This window comes from Schistocerca cancellata, chromosome 5 (genome assembly GCF_023864275.1).
Source record: "Schistocerca cancellata isolate TAMUIC-IGC-003103 chromosome 5, iqSchCanc2.1, whole genome shotgun sequence".
NCBI classification, from domain to species: Eukaryota; Metazoa; Arthropoda; class Insecta; order Orthoptera; family Acrididae; genus Schistocerca; species Schistocerca cancellata.
Genome location: NC_064630.1, coordinates 75780766 through 75803282, shown reverse-complemented (window position 1 = coordinate 75803282; position 22517 = coordinate 75780766). Strand labels below are relative to the sequence as shown.

Here is a 22517-nt window from a genome sequence, read left to right as displayed (position 1 = left end):
ATCATGTGTTTAAACTTTAATGAATTGCACTTCACTGTGCTGCTGCTTTTTTGGGATGATAAACTACTGGTCAAAAAGAACATCTACCTTAAAGCCTTTATTTCATATTGGAGTGTAGAAAATCCTAATTTGGAAAATTCAGAGGTTTAAAAAAAGTTGTAAGTTACATTACTTCTGTTTCTGAAGTTACAGATCTATAGAGGGATGTTTCTGTATGATTTTTAATCTGAGGTTTCAGTTTCTACTATTTGCTTATGAGGCTAAATACAAACAAGAAAATACACAAGATGCATTCGCTAGTATGTGCTGAAATGTTACTTACGGCTGGTCCAGTATACTATTCTGTACTCTGAACTGGTGGTGTATGCCACACGAGTTCAGAAATATCATTAAGCTCTGTGAACTGTTAACTTCATTCACGAGTTACGCTGTTGCAACTTTTAATGTTCTTCTAAATTATATTCACCCTGATTCCTTTCTATATACATGCATAGATGTAATGGTGTTGCGTGAATTCAACATTAGATAAATAAATTAATTTCCATATGATTACTGAAAACAAATAACCATTATTAATTTTCCTGGTTTAATTTTAAAGTTTCAACATTTATTGCGTGATTACAGTAATTATTGCATTTTTTAGTTTGCAGTAACTTCAAACTAGGAACAGTATTAAAATTACCAAGTAGTTTTCTTTACTTTTCCCATCCTTTCTCTCTCTTTTCTTGGAAAGAAAGCTTGGCTAGAGGAGATACCTCATCACTTCTTGTTCACATTTTACTTAATTGCTGTGTTAGAAATCAGTCTCCCTCCCCGATGTATTTGGTAAGTGATTTTTCATTATTTTGTGAAATCAAGTGGTGCTTTTTTTTCTTCAGGTTTTTTGACAATTGTAAGAAGATAGGTGAAGGCTTATATGGAGAAGTGTTTTTCTGTCAGTATAATTGTACCTCTGACAGGGTGCTTAAAATTATCCCCATTGAAGGTCATATCTTGGTGAATGGGGAGAAACAAAAAAAGTATGAAGAAGTCCTTTCAGAATTGGTTATTGCTATGTAAGTAAACAATTGTCATGATATTATGATACATGAGTGTCCTCCTATTCTTAAAATGTTTTCTTGTTCATATAGGGAATTGAGTAATTTACGTCATGATGCACAGTTCAAAACTAGCTGCTTTGTGGAGGTTGCTCGTTGTGTGTGTGTTAAAGGAAAATATCCACAGAGGCTTATTGATCTCTGGAATGAATATCATGAGGAAAAAGGTGAGAATATATTCCCTTAATTACTTTTATAACATTTTTTTCGTATCTTGGGCTCCTCGGCAAATGTTCTCATTATCACAAAATGTTCAATTTTCCTCTGATTTCACTGTATCTGTAAAGTTAAGTATGTTAGGAATCCAATATAATCATTACATTTCAACTGTTGTGCTGGTTAAGTGTTTGGAATTAAAATTCACTCAGGGTTCACATGTGAAAATTGATGATCAAAAGAAAATTGGACTTAAATATTTTGAGCCTGCTAGTTGTGTGTGCAGCGAGTGTATGTAATAGCTAAGTTAATTAAGCCATAGAATTAGAAAAATGTCACGCTGCAGTAAGAATTTAAGGCTGCATAAAATTCAGACTGTTAGTAATCTTGTGGTGCTCAACACAACATTAAAGTTTCAAGAGCTTGTCATTTACTGTTGCTTTGGTACGAGGTTCTCAAAGTTGATGAAATATTAATTACTGTAATTTTGTAATGAAGGTTGCCAAGCAGTGTGAAATGGAATGAGCCAGTCAGGTTGGTAGTTGGGAAGGCGAATGCTAGACTTCATTTTATGGGGTGATTTTGGGGAAGTGCAGGTCATCTATAAAGGAGACAGCTTATAGAATGCTAGTGAAACCCATTCTTGAGTACTGATAGTGTGTTGGAGATACTTACCATGTCTGATTAAAGGAAGACATTGAAGCAATTTGGAGGTGTGCTGTTGGATTTGTTACTGGTAGGTTCAGTCGGTGTCAAAGTAAGAGGGCTATCCACGAAGTACATTACATTTTGGAATTAAAAATAAATAAAGTATTGGAAATTTTTTATTATATACAGATGAAGCCACACTTAAATACTACTTTTCTACATAGTTGCCATTTAAATTAAGGCACTTATCGTAGCGATGGATGAGCTCGTCCATTGCTACGATAAGTGCCTTAATTTAAATGGCAACTATGTAGAAAAGTAGTATTTAAGTGTGGCTTTCATCTGTATACAATAAAAAAAATTTCCAATACTTTATTTTTAATTCCAAAACGTAATGTACTTTGTGGATAGCCCTCATATTACAGAAATGCTTTGTGAACTCTATGATGGGAATCTCTGGAAGGAAGATAGTCTTTTTGTGAGGCACTATTGCAGATATTTACAGACACAGCTTTTGAGGCTGACCGGAGATGATTTGGCTGTTTTGGACATTTCATGTAAGGACCATGAAGATAAGGGGAGAGAAATTAGGGTTCATATGGTGATTTGTAGACAGTTGTTCTTTTCCTTGCTTTGTTGGCTAGTGGACCAGGAAAAGAAATGACCAGTAGTGGTAAATGGTGCCCTCTGCCCCGCATCCAAGGCTGCGCGCGCACACACACACACACACACACACACACACACACACACACACACACACACACACACACCTCCTCCTCCCCCCCCCCACCCCCGCCTCTCGGGGAGAGGAAAAAAATATAGCATTATGAGGCTTTTATTTCAAGAAATTGATTAAAATGTCAGTATTACACAGGTATTTAATAGGGTTTGAACAGGAACTTTCTTACGGCTGCAAACAAGTCACCATTTCTCTCTCAAAATATTAAAAAAAGAACTCCATACCACCCCACCCTGCCCCCACCCCACAGACTATTGTCTGGGTGCCCTTACAATTCACTGTATGGTGGCTTGCGGAGACTAAACAGATTCAGAAAGATGTAGGTTGCATTAGGTACTGAGAGATGAAGAAGCTGGCACAGGATAGAGTAACGTGGAGAGCTGAATCAAACCAGTCTGTAAACTGAAGGCCACAACAACAAACATGGGTGGCTTGCGGAGTATGTATATAGGTACAGAGGAAAAGTGTTAATATTATACCTACTCTAAACTTATGATCTTTGCTACCCACTCTTTGATAATAGGACAAAGAAAATGAACAAAAGAAATTATTTAGATAAATTTTTAGGGTTCTGTGTGTCAGTCTGCGTAATCAGAGCTCTTATAGGATTGTTTTGTTGCCCATCTGTATGTACGACTCTTAAGAACCCTTTTTCTCAGGAATGGGTAGATGTATGTGTTTCAAATTTGTCATATATGAAGGTCAACCGACTCTTGGAGGTGTAAAAGTTTAGGTCACCTCAATCAAAACATTCGGCTATTTATGTCACATATTTTGATACTCCACCTACAGGGTGATTCCTGTTGACCTAGAATCGTAAAATTTGGCAAGAAGAGGGTTTCACGGTACAAGTAAAAGGAAAGAAACTCAGATTTTTAAATTGCATACTGACACACACAATCTTTTGCCATTTGAACACGAATTCCATTCACAATCCTTCAAAAGCAAAATAGCAAACATTACTGCATGCCAGCACAAAATGTAAGTTGTAGTCATGATTCAGTAAATAAATAAAAAAATGTATTATTAAATCTTATCTCTCTCTCTCTCTCTCTCTCTCTCTCTCTCTCTCTCTCTCTACATGTATAGACATGTCGTCGTAACTGCCACCTGCTTCACGTCTGCTGTGCAGCGAGCTACCTTAATTTAAGTATTAACTGTATTTTTCTTACTTGTCTCTTCTTCTTCCGTGTTTATTTGCTTTTAGGAAGCTTTAATTGTCGGGTGCTATTAATAGTGTTCCATAGATTTCGTGTTCGTTTTCAATACTGTCAGTGTCCCTTTAGTCAGCCATAGTGCCAGTAGTGCTAGTGTTTGTTTTCAATACAGTCCAGAGACAGGTAGTGTTATTTTCATTGTTTTCTACAAGAAGTGGCTAGCAACCACAGTTTAGTGAATAAGCAGCCGCCTTTAGTGAATTAGCAGTCTAGTTCAAGGTTGATTAACTCTCTTCAGTAAATTGTTTCCTTAGGATGGATAGGATGTGTGACTGCTGTGTACGGACGCAGGAGGAGCTGGCCACTGTTCGCGAACAGCTGAACGTGTTGATGGCCGCGGTCAGCCGTCTTCAGGCTGCTGCCTCGGAGTGTAGCGGCAGTGGGGAGTCTGGTGCGTTGCAAGGTACACCCCAGGTGTTACATGCTTCTCCCACTGTCCCTGCTGTCGAGACATCTTCGCGGGTACTGGGCGCGGTTGGGCCACCCTCTCCCCAAGGGGAGTGGCGGTTTCAGCGGCGTTTGCGGTGCACGAGGCGGAGGGTCAATGTGGAGTCTGGCCGTGTGGCATCGCCCGATTTGCCTGTGAGTGGACATGTGGCTGCTCCTTCAGCAAGGTCCGAGCAGGCACAAGGGGGGAGGGGTTTATTAGTTATTGGGAGCTCCAACGTTAGGCGGGTGATGGAGCCCCTTAGGGAAATAGCGGGAAGGTCGAGGAAGAAGGCCAGTGTTCACTCTGTCTGCTTGCTGGGGGGGTCTCATCAGAGATGTGGAGGAGGCCCTACCGGCGGCGATAGAGAGCACTGGGTGCACCAGACTGCAAATTGTTGCTCATGTCGGCACCAATGACTCCTGCCGTCTGGGTTCAGAGGTCATCCTCAGTTCGTACAGGCGGTTGGCGGAATTGGTGAAAGCGGAAAGCCTCGCTCGCGGGGTGGAATCAGAGCTAACTATTTGTAGTATCGTTCCCAGAACCGATCGCGGTCCTCTGGTTTGGAGCCAAGTGGAAGGCTTAAACCAGAGGCTCAGACGATTCTGCGGAGATCTGGGGTGCAATTTCTCGACCTCCGCTATCGGGTGGAGAAATGTAGGGTCCCCCTGAATAGGTCAGGCGTGCAATACACACCGGAAGCGGCTACAAGGGTAGCGGAGTACGTGTGGAGTGCACATGGGGGTTTTTAGGTTAGAGAATTTCCTCCCTAGGCCCGACAAGACGCCTCCTGAGACGCGGCAAGGTAGGAGTAGGCAAAATGCAACAGGGAATAACAATATTAATGTGCTAATAGTAAACTGCAGGAGCGTCTATAGAAAGGTCCCAGAACTGCTCTCATTAATAAACGGTCACAACGCCCATATAGTACTAGGGACAGAAAGTTGGCTGAAACCAGACGTAAACAGTAATGAAATCCTAAACTCAGATTGGAATGTATACCGCAGAGACAGGCTGAACAGTGAAGGGGGAGGCGTGTTTATAGCTATAAGAAGTGCAATAGTATCGAAGGAAATTGATGGAGATCCGAAATGTGAAATGATTTGGGTGAAGGTCACTGTTAAAGCAGGCTCAGACATGGTAATTGGATGTCTCTATAGGCCCCCTGGCTCAGCAACTGTTGTGGCTGAGCACCTGAAGGATAATTTGGAAAATATTTCGAGTAGATTTCCCCACGATGTTATAGTTCTGGGTGGAGATTTTAATTTGCCGGATATAGACTGGGAGAATCAAACGTTCATAACGGGTGGCAGGGACAAAGAATCCAGTGAAATTTTTTAAGTGCTTTATCTAAAAACTACCTTGTGCAGTTAAACAGAGAACCGACCCGTGGCGATAACATATTAGACCTTCTGGTGACAAACAGCCCCGAACTATTTGAAACAGTTAACGCAGAACAGGGAATCAGCGATCATAAAGCGATTACTGCATCGATGATTTAGGCCGTAAATAGAAATATTAAAAAGGGTAGGAAGATTTTTCTGTTTAGAAAAAGTGACAAAAAGCAGATTTCAGAGTACCTGTTGGCTCAACACAGAAGTTTTGTCTCAAGTACAGATAGTGTTGAGGATCAGTGGACAAAGTTCAAAACCATCGTACATTATGCGTTAGATGAGTATGTGCCAAGCAAGATCGTAAGAGATGGAAAAGAGCCACCGTGGTACAAAAACCGAGTTAGAAAACTGCTGCGGAAGCAAAGGGAACTTCACAGCAAACATAAACATAGCCAAAGCCTTGCAGACAAACAAAAATTACGCGAAGCGAAATGTAGTGTGAAGAGAGCTATGCGAGAGGCGTTCAATGAATTCGAAAGTAAAGTTCTATGTACTGACTTGGCAGAAAATCCTAAGAAATTTTGGTCTTATGTCAAAACGGTAGGTGGATCAAAACAAAATGTCTAGACACTCTTTGACCAAAATGGTACTGAAACAGAGGATGACAGACTAAAGGCTGAAATACTAAATGTCTTTTTCCAAAGTTGTTTCACAGAGGAAGATTGCACTGTAGTTCCTTCTCTAGATTGTCGCACAGATGACAAAATGGTAGATATCGAAATAGACGACAGAGGGATAGGGAAACAATTAAAATCGCTCAAAAGAGGAAAGGCCTCTGGACCTGATGGGATACCAGTTCGATTTTACACAGAGTACGCGAAGGAACTTGCTCCCCTTCTTGCAGCGGTGTACCGTAGGCCTCTAGAAGAGCATAGCGTTCCAAAGGATTGGAAAAGGGCACAGGTCATCCCAGTTTTCAAGAAGGGACGTCGAACAGATGTGCAGAACTATAGACCTATATCTCTAACGTCAATCAGTTGTAGAATTTTGGAACACGTATTGTGTTGGAGTATAATGAATTTTCTGGAGACTAGAAATCTACTCTGTAGGAATCAGCGTGGGTTTTGAAAAAGACAGTCATGTGAAACTCAGCTCGCGCTATTCGTCCATGAGACTCGGAGGACCATAGACACGGGTTCACAGGTAGATGCTGTGTTTCTTGACTTCCGCAAGGCGTTCGATACAGTTCCCCACAGTCGTTTAATGAACAAAGTAAGAGCATATGGACTATCAGACCAATTGTGTGATTGGATTGAGGAGTTCCTAGATAACAGGACGCAGCATGTCATTCTCAATGGAGAGAAGTCTTCCGAAGTAGAGTGATTTCAGGTGTGCCGCAGGGGAGTGTCATAGGACCGTTGTTATTCACAATATACATAAATGACTGAGGCTTTTTGCAGATGATGCTGTGATGTATCGAGAGGTTGTAACAATGGAAAATTGTACTGAAATGCAGGAGGATCTGCAGCGAATTGACGCATGGTGCAGGGAATGGCAATTGAATCTCAATGTAGACCAGTGTAATGTGCTGTGAATACACAAAAAGATAGATCCTTTATCATTTAGCTACAAAATAGCAGGTCAGCAACTGGAAGCAGTTAATACCATAAATTATCTGGGAGTACGCATTAGGAGTGATTTAAAATGGAATAAGCATATAATGTTGCTCGTCGGTAAAGCAGATGCCAGACTGAGATTCATTGGAAGAATCCTAAGGAAATGCAATCCGAAAACAAAGGAAGTAGGTTACAGTACGCTTGTTCGCCCACTGCTTGAATACTGCTCAGCAGTGTGGGATCCGTACCATATAGGGTTGATAGAAGATATAGAGAAGATCCAACGGAGAGCAGCGCGCTTCGTTACAGGATCATTTAGTAATCGCGAAAGCGTTACGGAGATGATAGATAAAATCCAGTGGAAGACTCTGCAGGAGAGATGCTCAGTAGCTCGGTATGGGCTTTTGTCAAAGTTTCGAGAACATACCTTCACCAAAGAGTCAAGCAGTATATTGCTCCCTCCTACGTATATCTCGCGAAGAGCCAATGAGGATAAAATCAGAGAGATTAGGGCCCACACAGAGGCATACCGACAATCCTTCTTTCCACGAACAATACGAGACTGGAATAGAAGGGAGAACCGATAGAGGTACTCAGGGTACCCTCCGCCACACACCGTCAGGTGGCTTGCAGAGTATGGATGTAGATGTAGATGTAGATTAAAGTCCCGTGCTCACTTATTTCCATGTGTCTGGGCTAGTCTAAGGAACTACTGAAGAGATTTTGATACAGTCTTGCAATTCCTGTGACCAGTGTCTTGCCAGTATCAATATCAATAACAGGCAGTTTTAACAGTATTGATCATCATCATTTAAGACTGATTATGCCTTTCAGCGTTCAGTCTGGTGCATAGCCCCTCTTATAAAATTCCTCCATGATCCCCTATTCAGTGCTAACATTGGTGCCTCTTCTGATGTTAAACCTTTTACTTCAAAATCATTCTTAACTGAATCCAGGTACCTTCTCCTACCCTCTACTGCTGAACCCATGAGTCTCTTGGGTAGCCTTACTTCTCCCATGCGTGTAACATGACCCCACCATCTAAGCCTGTTCACCCTGACTGCTGCATCTATAGAGTTCATTCCCAGTTTTTCTTTGATTTCCTCATTGTGGACACCCTCCTGTCATTGTTCCCATCTACTAGTACCTGCAATGATCCTAGCTACTTTCATATCTGTAACCTCAACCTTGTTGATAAGGTAACCTGAATCCATCCAGCTTTCGCTCCCATACAACAAAGTTGGTCGAAAGATTGAACGGTGCACAGATAACTTAGTCTTGGTACTGACTTCCTTCTTGCAGAAGAGAGTAGATCGTAGCTGAGCGCTCACTGCATTAGCTTTGCTACACCTCGCTTCTAGTTCTTTCACTATGTTGCCGTCCTGTGAGAATATGCATCCTAAGTACTTGAAACCGTCCACCTGTTCTAACTTTGTTCCTCCTATTTGGCACTCAATCCGTTTATATTTCTTTCCCACTGACATTACTTTCGTTTTGGAGATGCTAATCCTCATACCATAGTCCTTACATTTCTGATCTAGCTCTGAAATATTAGTTTGCAAACTTTCAATCGAATCTGCCATCACAACTAAGTCATCCGCATATGCAAGACTGCTTATTTTTTGTTCACATATCTTAATCTCACCCAGCCAGTCTATTGTTTTCAACATATGATCCATAAATAATATGAACAACAGTGGAGACAGGTTGCAGCCTTGTCTTACCCCTGAAACTACTCTGAACCATGAGCTCAATTTACCGTCAACTCTAACTGCTGCCTGACTCTCTATGTAAAGACCTTTAATTGCTTGCAACAGTTTGCCTCCTATTCCATAATCTTGTAGAACAGACAATAACTTCCTCCTAGGAACCCGGTCATATGCCTTTTCTAGATCTATAAAGCATAGATACAATTCCCTGTTCCACTCATAACACTTCTCCATTATTTGCCGTAAGCTAAAGATCTGGTCCTGACAACCTCTAAGAGCCCTAAACCCACACTGATTTTCATCCAGTTTGTCCTCAACTAATACTCGCACTTTTCTTTCAACAATACCTGAGAAGATTTTACGCACAACGCTGATTAAAGAGATACCTCTGTAGTTGTTACAATCTTTTCTGTTTCCATGTTTAAAGATTGGTGTGATTACTGTTTTTTTCCAGTCTGATGGAACCTGTCCCGACTCCCAGGCCGTTTCAATTATCCTGTGTAGCCATTTAAGACCTGACATTCCACTGTATTTGATGAGTTCTGACTTAATTTCATCCACCCCAGCTGCTTTATTGCACTGCAATCTATTGACCATTTTCTCCACCTCCTCAAATGTGATCCTATTTCCATCATCAGTATTGATAACAGGCAAAAATCACTGAAATTCTAGATCCCCAGGATGGCTGAACTATATATACAGGTAGTTTGTACAGAACCCTTAGTGTGAGAGACCTATCTGCACTTGTCTAATTTTTATCTTTCCTTGCCTTCCACTTTAAAAGGTTTAATCACAACAGCCATGCTGCCAGGAATTATTACCAAATCTGTGTTATTCTTTGATATCAGATCCTTAGCTTTCGAGGTGAAGTGTCCCTTGAAAAAATCCTGCACAAACATTTTCTTTCTGTTAAATAAAACCTGGCATTCTTTTCCAAACAACATTCACTCAATCTAGCATCAGGTCATCTGTCATCCAACCGTTTTCTTGGCATATAACAGTTAATCCATCGGCTAGCTTCCTTTTGGTATCTTTTCCTCTGAAGAATCATATTTGGTGGTGCTTCCTGCCATCCGCTAGTGCACCCAACATCGTTATTCTGGCCTATCCATTGCCAGTACATCTTACTGGAACAATTTTAATGCCCTGCACTTCGACAGTAACATTTGGCTTTGGATTGGAGTAGACCGGTATCTGATTGGCGTTGCACATGGGGTGTAGCAGATGGTTGTTCTGTTTCCTTAGATTGGTTATGAGACAGTGATGTGGTGGTAGTTTTCTCATATGCCACGTGGAGTCAAGGAGCTAGTGTTGTTCTGCATCGTAACATAAACTCCACTCTCATCATCATCGTCATCATCATCATCACCACCACCACCACCACACACACCAGCCCACACTTATTTTGAATTCTATGGTGCCTTTCTCTAGCCAATTCTTCTTTCATGTAATTTCTCAAATAATTGGTAAGTCTTCATTGGATTTCTCTTGCACATACTGATCAAGGAGCTGCTCAGATTTGTGGAACCTTCCTGCTTTGGTCCCCTGAAAGCTTGATGTGTGTTATTGCCTGCCTTTAATTTAGTCTTTGTTCCATGACACCAAATTTTCTTCCTGTTGCACAGTTGTTTGTGATCTCTACTTCATGGATTACCGTTAACATTAGTGTCGTATTGTCTGTGTGAACCTATTGTGAAATGCGAACTCGTAGATCCGTGTTCCTCGACCAGTCGAGGCTGTATTTGCATGCAATATCAGTTGCTGCAATTTACAGTTCTTATAGAGCTGGCAGTATAAGTAAACTGAGAGTGAGTACATTGTTCCCTAGGCTCCCTATGGTTGAACCCACAGAACTGCCATCACGTAGGATTAACACTAGCCAATGTAGAACATAAAAAGTGCTGTTAAGTATCAGCAGTGTTTGTGTTATTGAAACCAGGGTTGTCACAAGTTCCGAAAATCAAGGAATATCAGAGAATTTCAAATGTGTCGGAAATCGGGGAAATTTCAAGGGAAAAAACTGGAAAAATCTCATTGGTCTCGCTTCACCAACAGATGTCTGTGACACGTGAATAGCTGGCCACACAATTCGACTTACACCACAGGCAAAAAACGCAGACCATTTCTGGGGGTATCTCTAACAGATAGGGCCTGCTGATCTGAAGCCCATCATTTCCCACTAATTGGTAAGCCCTGCCCATCGAATGTAGTCGCACCGATCTGCTTGCAGTCTGGGTCTGTTTGTGTGTGGCATAATGTGGAAAATTTTCACGGTTTATCCAAGGACCCAGGTCTGTGGTGCTTCTTGGCAGGCCAGAGGCGATGGAATTGCGACATTGTACAGTGCGGTGTTTAAGACTTTTATTTATTCTAGTACATTTTGCCACTTTAAAATAATTTATATATTAGAAAATATGGAAGATAATAAGAAGAAATTTGTGGCAGTCGCTGGCAATTTGTACACTTTGTACTCGTACATTTCTCGAAAGAAAAATTACGCAATACCTGTAAAATAATAGACATAACACAGTTACTAATAACCAACAATGAAGCACCATGGTTCCTCACGGTTTCATGTACTGAAGACGGTCAGTCCTTCACAATGGTAAATCCATTCATTATTCAGAAAGGTGTTGATGCAGCAGCTGGACCTGTGAAATACTGCTCTTGTTTACAGAATGACACTTCGCTTTTGAAGACTACTTCTGGTTCTCAAGCACAACTACTTGCCGCTTCACTTCTCCACAACTATACTGTTCGTGTGGAGGCCCATCAAACATGGAATTCTTCCTGTGGTGGTCTTTACACTAGGTTGCTTGATTGTTTGAACGAGGCCAACATCCATACATACCTTTCTGATCAGGATGTCCATTGGGTGATAAAAAAGATAGCTACCTCTTGTGTAATGCCAACACACACTCTTTTCCTCTCCTTTGATAGTGGTGCTTCCTTCCAAGATCAAAGCAGGCTGTGAGTTTCTCACAGTCCAACCGTACATCCCGAACCTGATGCACTACTATCAGTATCATCATGTCAACCACACTAGAATGTCTTGTCGACACCGGGCCAAATGTGTAACCTGTGGTAGGGATGCACATGGGGCGATTATCCACCTCCTCCTCCCTGCTGTATCAACTGCAATGGCAACCATGCTGCTACCTGTCGAGATTGTTCCGTATACCTTGATGAGTGGGCAGTCCAAGAGATCCGGGTAGAGGAAAAAGTTCCTTACCCCATTGCTCGTAAGGTGTTGGCTAGTTTTAAACCTTGTGTTCTACTGTCTGACACAGTACTGTTCTTGCTACATCTCGCACTATGAAGGACATAGCCACACAGACATGCAACCTCTACCTCAGCTCTGAGGTTGTGAAATCATGCAGTGTCATGGTAGCTTCACAGTCCCCTTGTCCAGCTGTGCAACAAGAGTGCAAATTTTCACCTCACAGGAAGTCACCAGCTACACAACTGACAGGCTGGAAAGGACAGAAGGAATGTTCCCATGATTACTTCCTGTGACACTGCAGCCAACCAACACCCGAAACTTCCTCTGCTAACCGGAAAGGCTTGAAGAAGTCAAACAAAGGCCATCGGTCTTCTCCTTCGCCGACTCGAAGATCCTCTTCGACGGTTTTGCCCTGTGATACCTGTGCCTGGTTGGCCTCCATGTCGCCAGTGCACACCGCCAACCGTTTTTCTGCTTTGGACTCCACAGACCAGCAGGAGAAGAAAGCCTATGCTTCTGTTGACCTCGTGGAGCAAGATCCTGCTGCCTCGGTGCCCTGCAGCAGCGAGTCTTCGCAGGCTGGCACTCGGCAGCTGCTGATGTGACACCACTTCCTCATGACACTCTTCCAATGGAAAGGTCATGGTCCTTGATCCAACAAAGAGGATTTACGGCTGCTTTTAGAATTGCAGTGTCCACTTGTACTCTGCCTTCAGGAAACAAAATTGCAGTCTTCACGACTGCTTTGAGCTTTCGCATTTCCTCCTGGTCTATTTTTACCTTACACCAGAGGTCAACATTCCATCTCATGGGGGAGTCTTGCTGCTTGTGTGGGATGACATTCATAGTCACCCCATTTCTCTTACTACCTGTCTTCTCAAGCTGTTGCAGGTTGCCTTTTTCCTTCCTTACTTGACCTTTTCCCTTTGTACCATTTACATCCCTCCATCATTCAGTGTCACCAGGATCCAGCTTATTGGGCAGCTACCTCATCCATTTTTGCTGCCCACCATCCTATTTGGGGTTCTCCCAGCACCTGTCAGAGAGGTGCCCTTCTTGATCAACTTAACCTTTACTGCCTTAACGCAGGAGCACCCACATTCCTTTCAGTCTCCTTGCACACCTATTCCCATTTGGACCTATCCTCCTGCACTGCCCATCTCGCCCATCGTCTTGAATAGTCCACTGTGTCACCTACTCGAGTGACCATTTCCCATTTGCTATCCATTTGTTGACTCCTACCCCACCTCCATGCACACACAAATTGCAGCTTACTAAGGCTGACTGGAGGCTTTCCTGCTCCCAGGCGACCTTTGACGAACACGGTTTCCCCAATTGTGATGACCAGGTGGAGTATCTTACAAACATTATCCTTCCGCCTCAGAATGTTCCATTCCCCACACTTCCTCTTTACAATGCCATGTCCTGGCTCGTTGGTGGACTGAGGCGTGCCGCGGCATAGTTCGCACGTGGGGACATGCTGTCCACATTTTTAACCGTCATCCTATGATGGCAACCTGCATTCATTATAAACAGGCACATGCACAGTATTGTCACGTTCTTCGGGTTAGCAAAAAAGCTAGCTGTATTTCATTCACTAGTTCTTTTAACAGTTCCACTCCCTCTTCTGTTGCATGGGCCAACCTCTGACGGCTCTCTGGGATCAAGATCCATTCCCCCAGTGTTCGGTCTGACAGTAGCAGATGTCATCATGGACCCTATTGCTGTTTCCAACACCTCGGGGCTCCATTTTGCGGAATTTTCGAACTTCTCCCACTATCACCCTGCCTTCCTCCATTGGAAATGAGCAGAGGGGGGTTGGGTGATACTGTCTCTTCTCAGAATTGTGAGTGGTACAATGCCACCTTTATTATGTGGGAGTTAGATCATGCTCTCACTTCATCCAGATCCTCTGCACCAGGACCAGACGCTGTTCACCTTCAGATGTTGCAGTTCCTTTCTCTTGCGGGCAAGCACTTTCTGCTTAATACGTACAACCGCATCGTGGCAGAGAGCAAGTTTCCCAGGTGCTGGCGTAAAGCCAGTCATGCCCATATCCAAGCCTGGTAAGGAGAAACACCTACCTTCTAACTACTGCTCCATCTCACTCACTAGTTGTTTTTACGAGGTGATGGAATGCATGATTGATGCTCGGCTGGTATGGTGGCTAGAGTCTCACAATTTACTAACCACTGCACAGTGTGGTTTTTGAGCTCACTGTGCTGCAGTTGACCATCTTGTCACTTTGTCCACCCACGTCATGAATAGTTTTTGCAGAAATCCCAGACTGGCCGTGTTTTTAGATTTGAAGAAAGCCTATGACACCTGTTGGAACACTGGTATACTCTGCCTCTGTAATCTCTACATGTGGAGCTTCTCCTTCAGGAATTTTTAAAAGACCGAGCTTTCAATGTGGGCGTGGGATCTGCCTTTACACCTTTATCCAGGAAAACGGTGTGCCTCAGGGTTCTGTCCTGAATGTAGTCTTCTTTGCTATCGCCATTAACCTTATAATGGCCTGTCTCCTGCCAGGTGTCTTCGGCTCCCTTTTTGTTGACAATTTTGCCCACTATTGCATTCTTCATAGACCTGTCTCATTGAGTGGCATCTTCAGCAATGTCTCGATTGTCTTTACTCATGGAGCATGAACAATGGCTTTAGTCTTTCACGGCAGAGCTCTGTGCCCTATATTAGGCCACAGAGTACATCAGGCAAAACGGGCTTTTCAGTTGTCATCTGCTCAGACTCTCTCAGCACCATTCAAAGCCTCTGTGCACTGAACACCATCCATCTCTCAGTGCAATGGGTACAGGAAAGCTTGCACTTGCCCATTCTTGATGGAGCCACTGTGATGTTTATGTGGGTTCCTGGTCATGTCGGTCTGACAGGAAAGGAAGCTGTTCATGCTGCTGCCAAATCTGCAGTCCTTGCACCTCAGCCCACTAGTTCTTACATTCCCTTCAATGATTTCCGGGTTGCCATCTGTCAGAAGGTGGTGAGACTTCAGTATCGCCAGTGGTCCTCCCTCCATGGGAATAAGGTCTGGTTATTAATAAGCCCATGCTGGCTATTGCCAAGACGAGAGAAGATAATTTCAGTAGTCCCAAACCCATTTCGAAGAAGAAGCGAAAATTCAAAGAAGAAGGAACTAAGCCATTTAGCGTTTGCTCTAGGTGGCAGCTCAGAGAGAGAGAGAGAGAGAGAGAGAGAGAGAGAGAGAGAGATTTCAGTCACGGCTGAAAGAGCCTTCATTCTCACTGGGCAAATGATGTAATATAGTTTGATCGGCAAGGTGGCTGTGCTGACAGTGATTTGACCCATGAGAGTGTGAACTGGTTGATTGTTGACACATCAACTAAAAGGCACAGTATGAGACAGATACTCTTTGTAACTAGTGTTCAAAGCCTGGGACACCTTGTACATCTCCTATCTCCCTCTATGAATTCACCGCAGGTGAACTCTACAATCTCAGTGGGGCTTTAGACAGGTGACAATATTTGAATTTCATGTAATAATTCAAATCTTAGAATATGAGCGTACAGGGTGGCGATTCTTCTGGAAGATTTGTAATTCTTAGGAACTTAAATTTTACTTGAAAACAAAGAAGGAATTTTCAAGTAATTCTTTTGTTTTTAAACTAATGTTTAATTAAGTTTTATTGAGCTTTATATATTTCAAGATGTGTTAATTATTTTATTATTAGTCTATACAAATTGAGATTGAAAAACTCCAGCTAACTACATCCTAGAGGAAAGAAAAGTCATTGATGGGCTGAACCCCCCTTCTCCCCCCACTCACCACTAATTTCTCAGGAGCTTCTTTGGACATCTTCATCCCCACACTACGAATTCTCAGCTATTTTAATTTATTTTATTTTGTTTTATTTTTTCAAGTGTGAGTACCCACCCTGGTGTAATTGTTATATTACCATGAAGGGACTACACTTGCCGACATAGAACTGTGATGGTGACGGCGTAACACACATAGCTGAAGAAGCTGGTTTCAGAGACAGCTTCGAAGAGTTCAAGCAACTGGAATACTCTTACGAGGATTAGGATGGAACATAAACATTATCAACACGTGTTTACAGGTTGGGTTCTTTAAATTTATTTTTCACTTTCTTTAATTAATAAAGGAAGTGTATTATTGATTTCTAGGGGGAGGTAATGGGCACAATGTAGTTTGTAATAGAATAGGAGCCACATGATGTTGAAAATAGGGTGTATAAGATCCGGGAAAAACCCGGGAATTTTTTAGAATTCTGGGAATTTTTCATTGTTTTAGTTTTCAGCTAAATTTTTGTGATTTTTGACTGGTAAGAACCAATACTCTAACAAAGGATATTATTGTATCCCTCTATTGCAGGATAATACTGCAGCAACAAAACATGGACGAGAGGCAAAAAACAAAAATAAAACTTAAGTTGCAAAGGAAATGCGCTGTATAGAACAACAAAAAACAGTGCTCATACAAGCGTCTGCCAACTGCGAAGTGTGTCAAAGGCTTTAGGAAGACTATGCAATGCTTCCTAACAACAAATTGCCTCCGATGACCGTGACGTGACAACTGTTTAAATTGGATTCGTTTGAGCAGTGGCGGGCGAGCTCTTGCGCATGCGCAGTTGAGTCGCGTATGAATAGTACCTTCTTTCGCTTCTGGTTACAGAAGTATGGCTGGGCGCCACTACTTAATATTGCCCCGGTTCGTAAATACAGTAAATCTGGCGCTGATGCCCAGAACAGTCTGAGTTGTTGTGGGGAGATGGATCGTCTCCACATGACCTGTGTTTACGTTCAGTGATTTTGTTGTTTGCTCTTAGTTTATTGCTCTCACGTTAAATGATAACAAACGGATTTTGACCTGTGTTTACGTTCAGTGATTTTGTTGTTTGTTCTTAGTTTATTGCTCTCACGTTAAATGATAACAAACGGATTTTTGCAGCTGGGAGTTATCAAATTAATTAAAATACATTCGCATAATTACAAAACGCTAAAATATGTTATTAGTCTTAGATTTTATTTCCTCCTTCCTGACAGTCGAGCATTAATCGCCTTGCAGAACAATGAAGTTATTTTTGTCAGTTTGCTAAAAAGATTTGGCTTTCATTAATCTTTTCTGTTATATTTGAAACGAAGTGTTTAATTTCACTCTATTGGCGAGTTTCAACTGTTCGCTGCATTTCAAGTGCACGTATGGCATTATGCCATAATAAAGAACCAAACATGAGATAATACGGTACTGGTACTCCAAGAAAATTCACATAAGAATCTGGACATATGAATGTGCATTTTAAGCCAAATTATGCATTTTCGCATGGGTCACGAAATTGCGATGCTCTTGAAGTATCCTCTGATGTCTTGTTTCTTTTATGACATAATGTAAGATCTTTTAATGTTTTACACGTTCGGACATATGGGCTTCCTGTGGTATCGTAACTGCATAAGCGTGCTTTTGCCTTGTTATCTAGCGCTCTCTTCCAGCTGCTGAAACGAACCTATTTCTAACAGGCCACAGGAAAATATTGCGAATGGTGGTTTGAAAAACGTTACATTCAAACCAAATTTCCTTTTACGCTAGATGAACTATGTGTGAGAATGTACGATGAATTACTTAAATCACAAAACGTTTGACTCTCATTTAAAAATCAGCTCTTTGATTACGACCATTTAGAAGAATTTCGAGCCCAGAAGATCAAACATTTACGTCGTTAGTAAAAGTTTTACTGGCATATTTATGTGATGTATCTTAAAGTGTAACACGCGCAAAAAAGATCGACATTATATGTGGAAGCTTAGCTTCTCTTCCAGCTTATTAATCTTAGAGACCAATATTATATGTGAGTGCTATGTATATTAATTTAAACCATTAACTTTCCTTATTTGTGTGTTCGCACTACTGAAGAGTGATCTTGCTATTTGCTTACATCATCACTTGTCCGTGCTGTCATCAGCTGGCGAGATCACGTGACAATGAGCTATGACTGGCTTACAAAATCGCCTCGCGATCTCGATTTCAATGTTGTCTTAGTGACATGCGGTGTTTGGTGGAATACAAATTTATACCTTTGCAATACGGAAATATGCAGCGTACAAGTTGCCGCACATCACAGGTCTTTCAAAACGTCGATATATAAAAACATAAACATTCAAAGGATTGATGAGTTTTAGTGCCGAGGAAGAGTATACTGTCACTTGGCAATTTGTATGTGGCACCTCAAGGCTGAAAAGAAGGCAGAATTCTGCGTCCTGATCCTGACACGTACACCAGAGACGTAGAAAGCAGTGTGGTCTTGTAATTAATACAAGGTTCTCAAACTTGAGCAATGGGTTGCACGAGTGATTTGTAAGCAATCTCATTTGTAGACTGCTTGTAATTCCCCAGTATTTTACCAATAAACAGAAATCTACCAAGTTCTTTACCCACAACTGAGCCTGTATGATCATTCCATTTCATGTCCCTACAAAGTGTTACACCAATGTATTTTTTATGAGTTGGCTGATTCCAACTGTGACTCACTGCTACTGTATTCATAAATCTTACGTTTTTTCCACTTTATGAAGTGCGCATTTGTACATTTTTGAATGTTTAATGCAACTTGCTAACCTTTGCACCACTTTGGAATTTTGTCAAGCTGTGATTGAACATTAGTGCAGCTTTGTTCAGACTGTGCTTCATTGTAGGGAGTGCATCATCTGTGGATTGTCTGAGGCTACTATTATTGTTAACTCAAGATCAGTAATGTACAGTATGTACACTAGGGGCTCAACACATTTACCCGACATGAACCTGAAGTTCTTTCTACATCTGTGGATGACTCTCCATCCCGGATAACATGCTGCATCTTCCCTACCAAAGTCATCAATCCAGTCACAAATTTCACTTGATACACCATATAATTGTACTTTTGACAATAACCGTAACTGCAGTACTGAGCTAAATGCTTTTCGGAAATAAAGAAAAACTGCATCTTTCTGACTGCCTTGGTCCAAAGCTTTCAGTAGGTCATGTGAGTAAAGTGTGAATCTAATTTCAGATAATCATTGTTTTTGAAATCCATGCTGGTTGGCATGGAGGTGGTAATTTTGTTTACACACACCTCATTGTGTACAACAAATTGATATCAAGGATATTAGACGATAAGTTTTGTGGATAACTTCTATTACCCTTCTTACAGATGGTGTGACCTATGCTTTCTTCCAAGTACAAAGCACGGTTTTTTGTTTGAGAGGTCTATGATACATTGTATCTAGAGGAGGGGATAACTCAGCCGCAAATTCAGTAGAAAATCTGATAAGGTTTCCATCGGCCCTGGAGCTTTGTTCAATTTTAGCTGTTTGTCAGCACCATTTACAGTAACTTACGTCGCTGATCCTTTCAGTGGTACAAGGATTAAATTGTTGAAATTCTCCTGGGCTTTACTTTGTAAAGGAACATTTGAAAAGAGTTGAGCATTTCAACTTCTGCTCTGGTACTCTCATTTCAAATTCTCTCACATTCACTGGGGACTGGACACTAAGTTTGGTGCTACTAACAGCCTTTACATATGACTAGATTTCTTTGGTTTTTGTGAGAGGTCATTTGATAATGTTCTCTGTGGTAGTCATTGAAGGCTTCATGTTTGCTCCCTTGACAGCCAAATAGGTTTCATTCACCATCTATCTGTAGCCCTGTGTGTTGTTTTAAAGTTTCTTTCCAGTGACTGTATACCATAGAGGGTCTCTCCTATTATGAACTGTTCTACTGGATACACACTTATCGAGTACCATAGTTTCTCTACATGCTCCTGTCTTGTGCTGAAAGTTGGAAGTTGGTCATAGAAGTACGATCATGTTTCTTCTGTAGTTTACTGAACACACACATCTTTCTACTTTTTTTAGTTGTTGTTTGTACTTCAGTAACCATTGTTGGCACAACTACGTCATGGTCATAGATACTAGGTTTGATATGGACATCCTGGAAGAGGTCAGGTCTATTTGTTGTCATTAGATCCAGTAAATATCCATCATCAGTAGGGTTTTGAACTATCTACTCTAGATAGTTTCCGGAGAAGGTATTTAGTCATGTTTTGCAGGGTGTCTTTCCACACCCACTACTAACAATACTGTAATTTTCCCAGTGGTTGCTGGGTGATTGAAGTCTCCATTGATGATTACAGTATGATTCGGGAACTTAAACAAACTGAGGTGTTTTCGGTTACATCAGGAGACAAGTCTGGTGGAAGGTAGGAAGATCCAGTTACCATTTTAGGCCCACCCCTACTGAGTCTTGCCCAAGCAGTCTCACATGCAGCTTCAATTTCTCTCTCGGTGGATCTGAGATTCTTGTCTAAATCTCATCGCTATCAATTAGAGGTTTTAACCAGCTTTCTGTTCTACATCTACATCTACATCCATACTCCGCAAGCCACCTGACGGTGTGTGGCGGAGGGTACCTTCAGTACCTCTATCGGTTCTCCCTTCTATTCCAGTCTCGTATTGTTCGTGGAAAGGAGGATTGTCGGTATGCCTCTGTCTGGGCTCCAATCTCTCTGATTTTATACTCATTGGCTCTTCGCGAGATATACATAGGAGGGAGCAATATACTGCTTGACTCTTCGGTGAAGGTATGTTCTCGAAACTTTGACAAAAGCCCGTACCGAGCTACTGAGCATCTCTCCTGCAGAGTCTTCCACTGGAGTTTATCTATCATCTCCGTAACACTTTCGCGGTTACTAAATGATCCTGTAACGAAGCGTGCTGCTCTCCGTTGGATCTTCTCTATGTCTTGTATCAACCCTATCTGGTACGGATCCCACACTGCTGAGCAGTATTCAAGCAGTGGGCGAACAAGCGTACTGTAACCTACTTCCTTTGTTTTCGGATTGCATTTCCTTAGGATTCTTCCAATGAATCTGTCTGGCATCTGCTTTACCGACAATCAACATTATATGATCATTCCATTTTAAATCACTCCTAATGCGTACTCCCAGATAATTTATGGTATTAACTGCTTCCAGTTGCTGACCTGCTATTTTGTAGCTAAATGATAAAGGATCTATCTTTTTGTGTATTCACAGCACATTACACTGGTCTACATTGAGATTCAATTGCCATTCCCTGCACCATGCGTCAATTCGCTGCAGATCCTCCTGCATTTCAGTACAATTTTCCATTGTTACAACCTCTCGATACATCACAGCATCATCTGCAAAAAGCCTCAGTGAACTTCCGGTGTCATCCACCAGGTCATTTATGTATATTGTGAATAGCAACGGTCCTATGACACTCCCCTGCGGCACACCTGAAATCACTCTTACTTCGGAAGACTTCTCTCCATTGAGAATAACATGCTGCGTCCTGTTATCTAGGAACTCTTCAATCCTAGTATTAAGTGAGCTTCACTATTTTTCAGGAGCACTTCGAGCTCCGGCACTTTGTTGTGAATGCTCCAGCAGTTAACCCACTAGGATTTTAGTACTCTCGCCTATGGGAGACATTTCATACTTCTCAGTTCCCTACAGCTATCATTGTTAGCATTGGTTGGGGAGTCACCAAATCTAAGAAACCTTGGTGTACAACCCACACATTGTCAGCTACCTGGGTAGTGGCTCCTGATGTGCAGTGCACACCTTGACACATTTAGTGGGACCCTGCAGTTCTCAATCCTATGGAAAAAACCAAAGACATTGCAGCCTTCAGCCTATTCTGACGTGAACAGGTTGATTGCTGTCACATCAGCTGAAAGGCAATGGGCGAAATAGGCCCGGGGCCAGGGGCACATTGTACAACATGGCTGACATTATGATCGTAGTTAAAATCGCATACATATGGAACATTTTTTTCGCACCGTGTCACACCTGGCTTTGGATTTGGTGTTGGTAATACATCATGTTCTCCTACTGTTTCCTATTTGTACCACGTAATCTGAAACAGAAAGTTCTTTTATGGGTTTGTCACACACAAATTCTGTATGATAAAGCTCATTTTTTAGCTGGTCTATATTCCTCTTTCTCCATCTTTTTGCACTCTTCTTTTACAAATTGTGCCACACAAAAATGCTTCCAACATGGAGACAATCTCTTTCAATTTATGCGTTTGATACTTTCTCTCATGTTGAAGCTTCTTTTTCTTCCCAAAAGATTTAACTAAAAATTGAAGGTTAGTATTTAAAGAATGCACTGTCAGACTTATCACAAGTCTGGAATTACGTAGCACAGCTGAGGCAACATGTGCATGGGTTGATTAATTTTGTGATGTTTGCTTTCTATTTTGTCTAGTAATAGAATAGGTACTTGTTTACCATCTATTCCGGAACATTTCTCAAATCCTTCTGAATTCCTGCATGACCTTTAAATAGATTGGCACTATATAAT

The 22517-nt window shown here is 41.8% G+C and overlaps 1 protein-coding gene across 1 annotated transcript in view; it reads left to right on the top strand.

Moving 5' to 3' along the window:
- The window catches only part of LOC126187531 (uncharacterized), a 144463-nt gene that overhangs the window by 77080 nt on the left and 44866 nt on the right, over positions 1–22517 (top strand). Inside the window, exons 6-7 of the mRNA XM_049928673.1 lie at positions 879–1055; positions 1131–1264. Coding sequence (XP_049784630.1) covers positions 879–1055; positions 1131–1264 — 311 coding nt within the window. The remainder of the gene's footprint in view (positions 1–878; positions 1056–1130; positions 1265–22517) is intronic.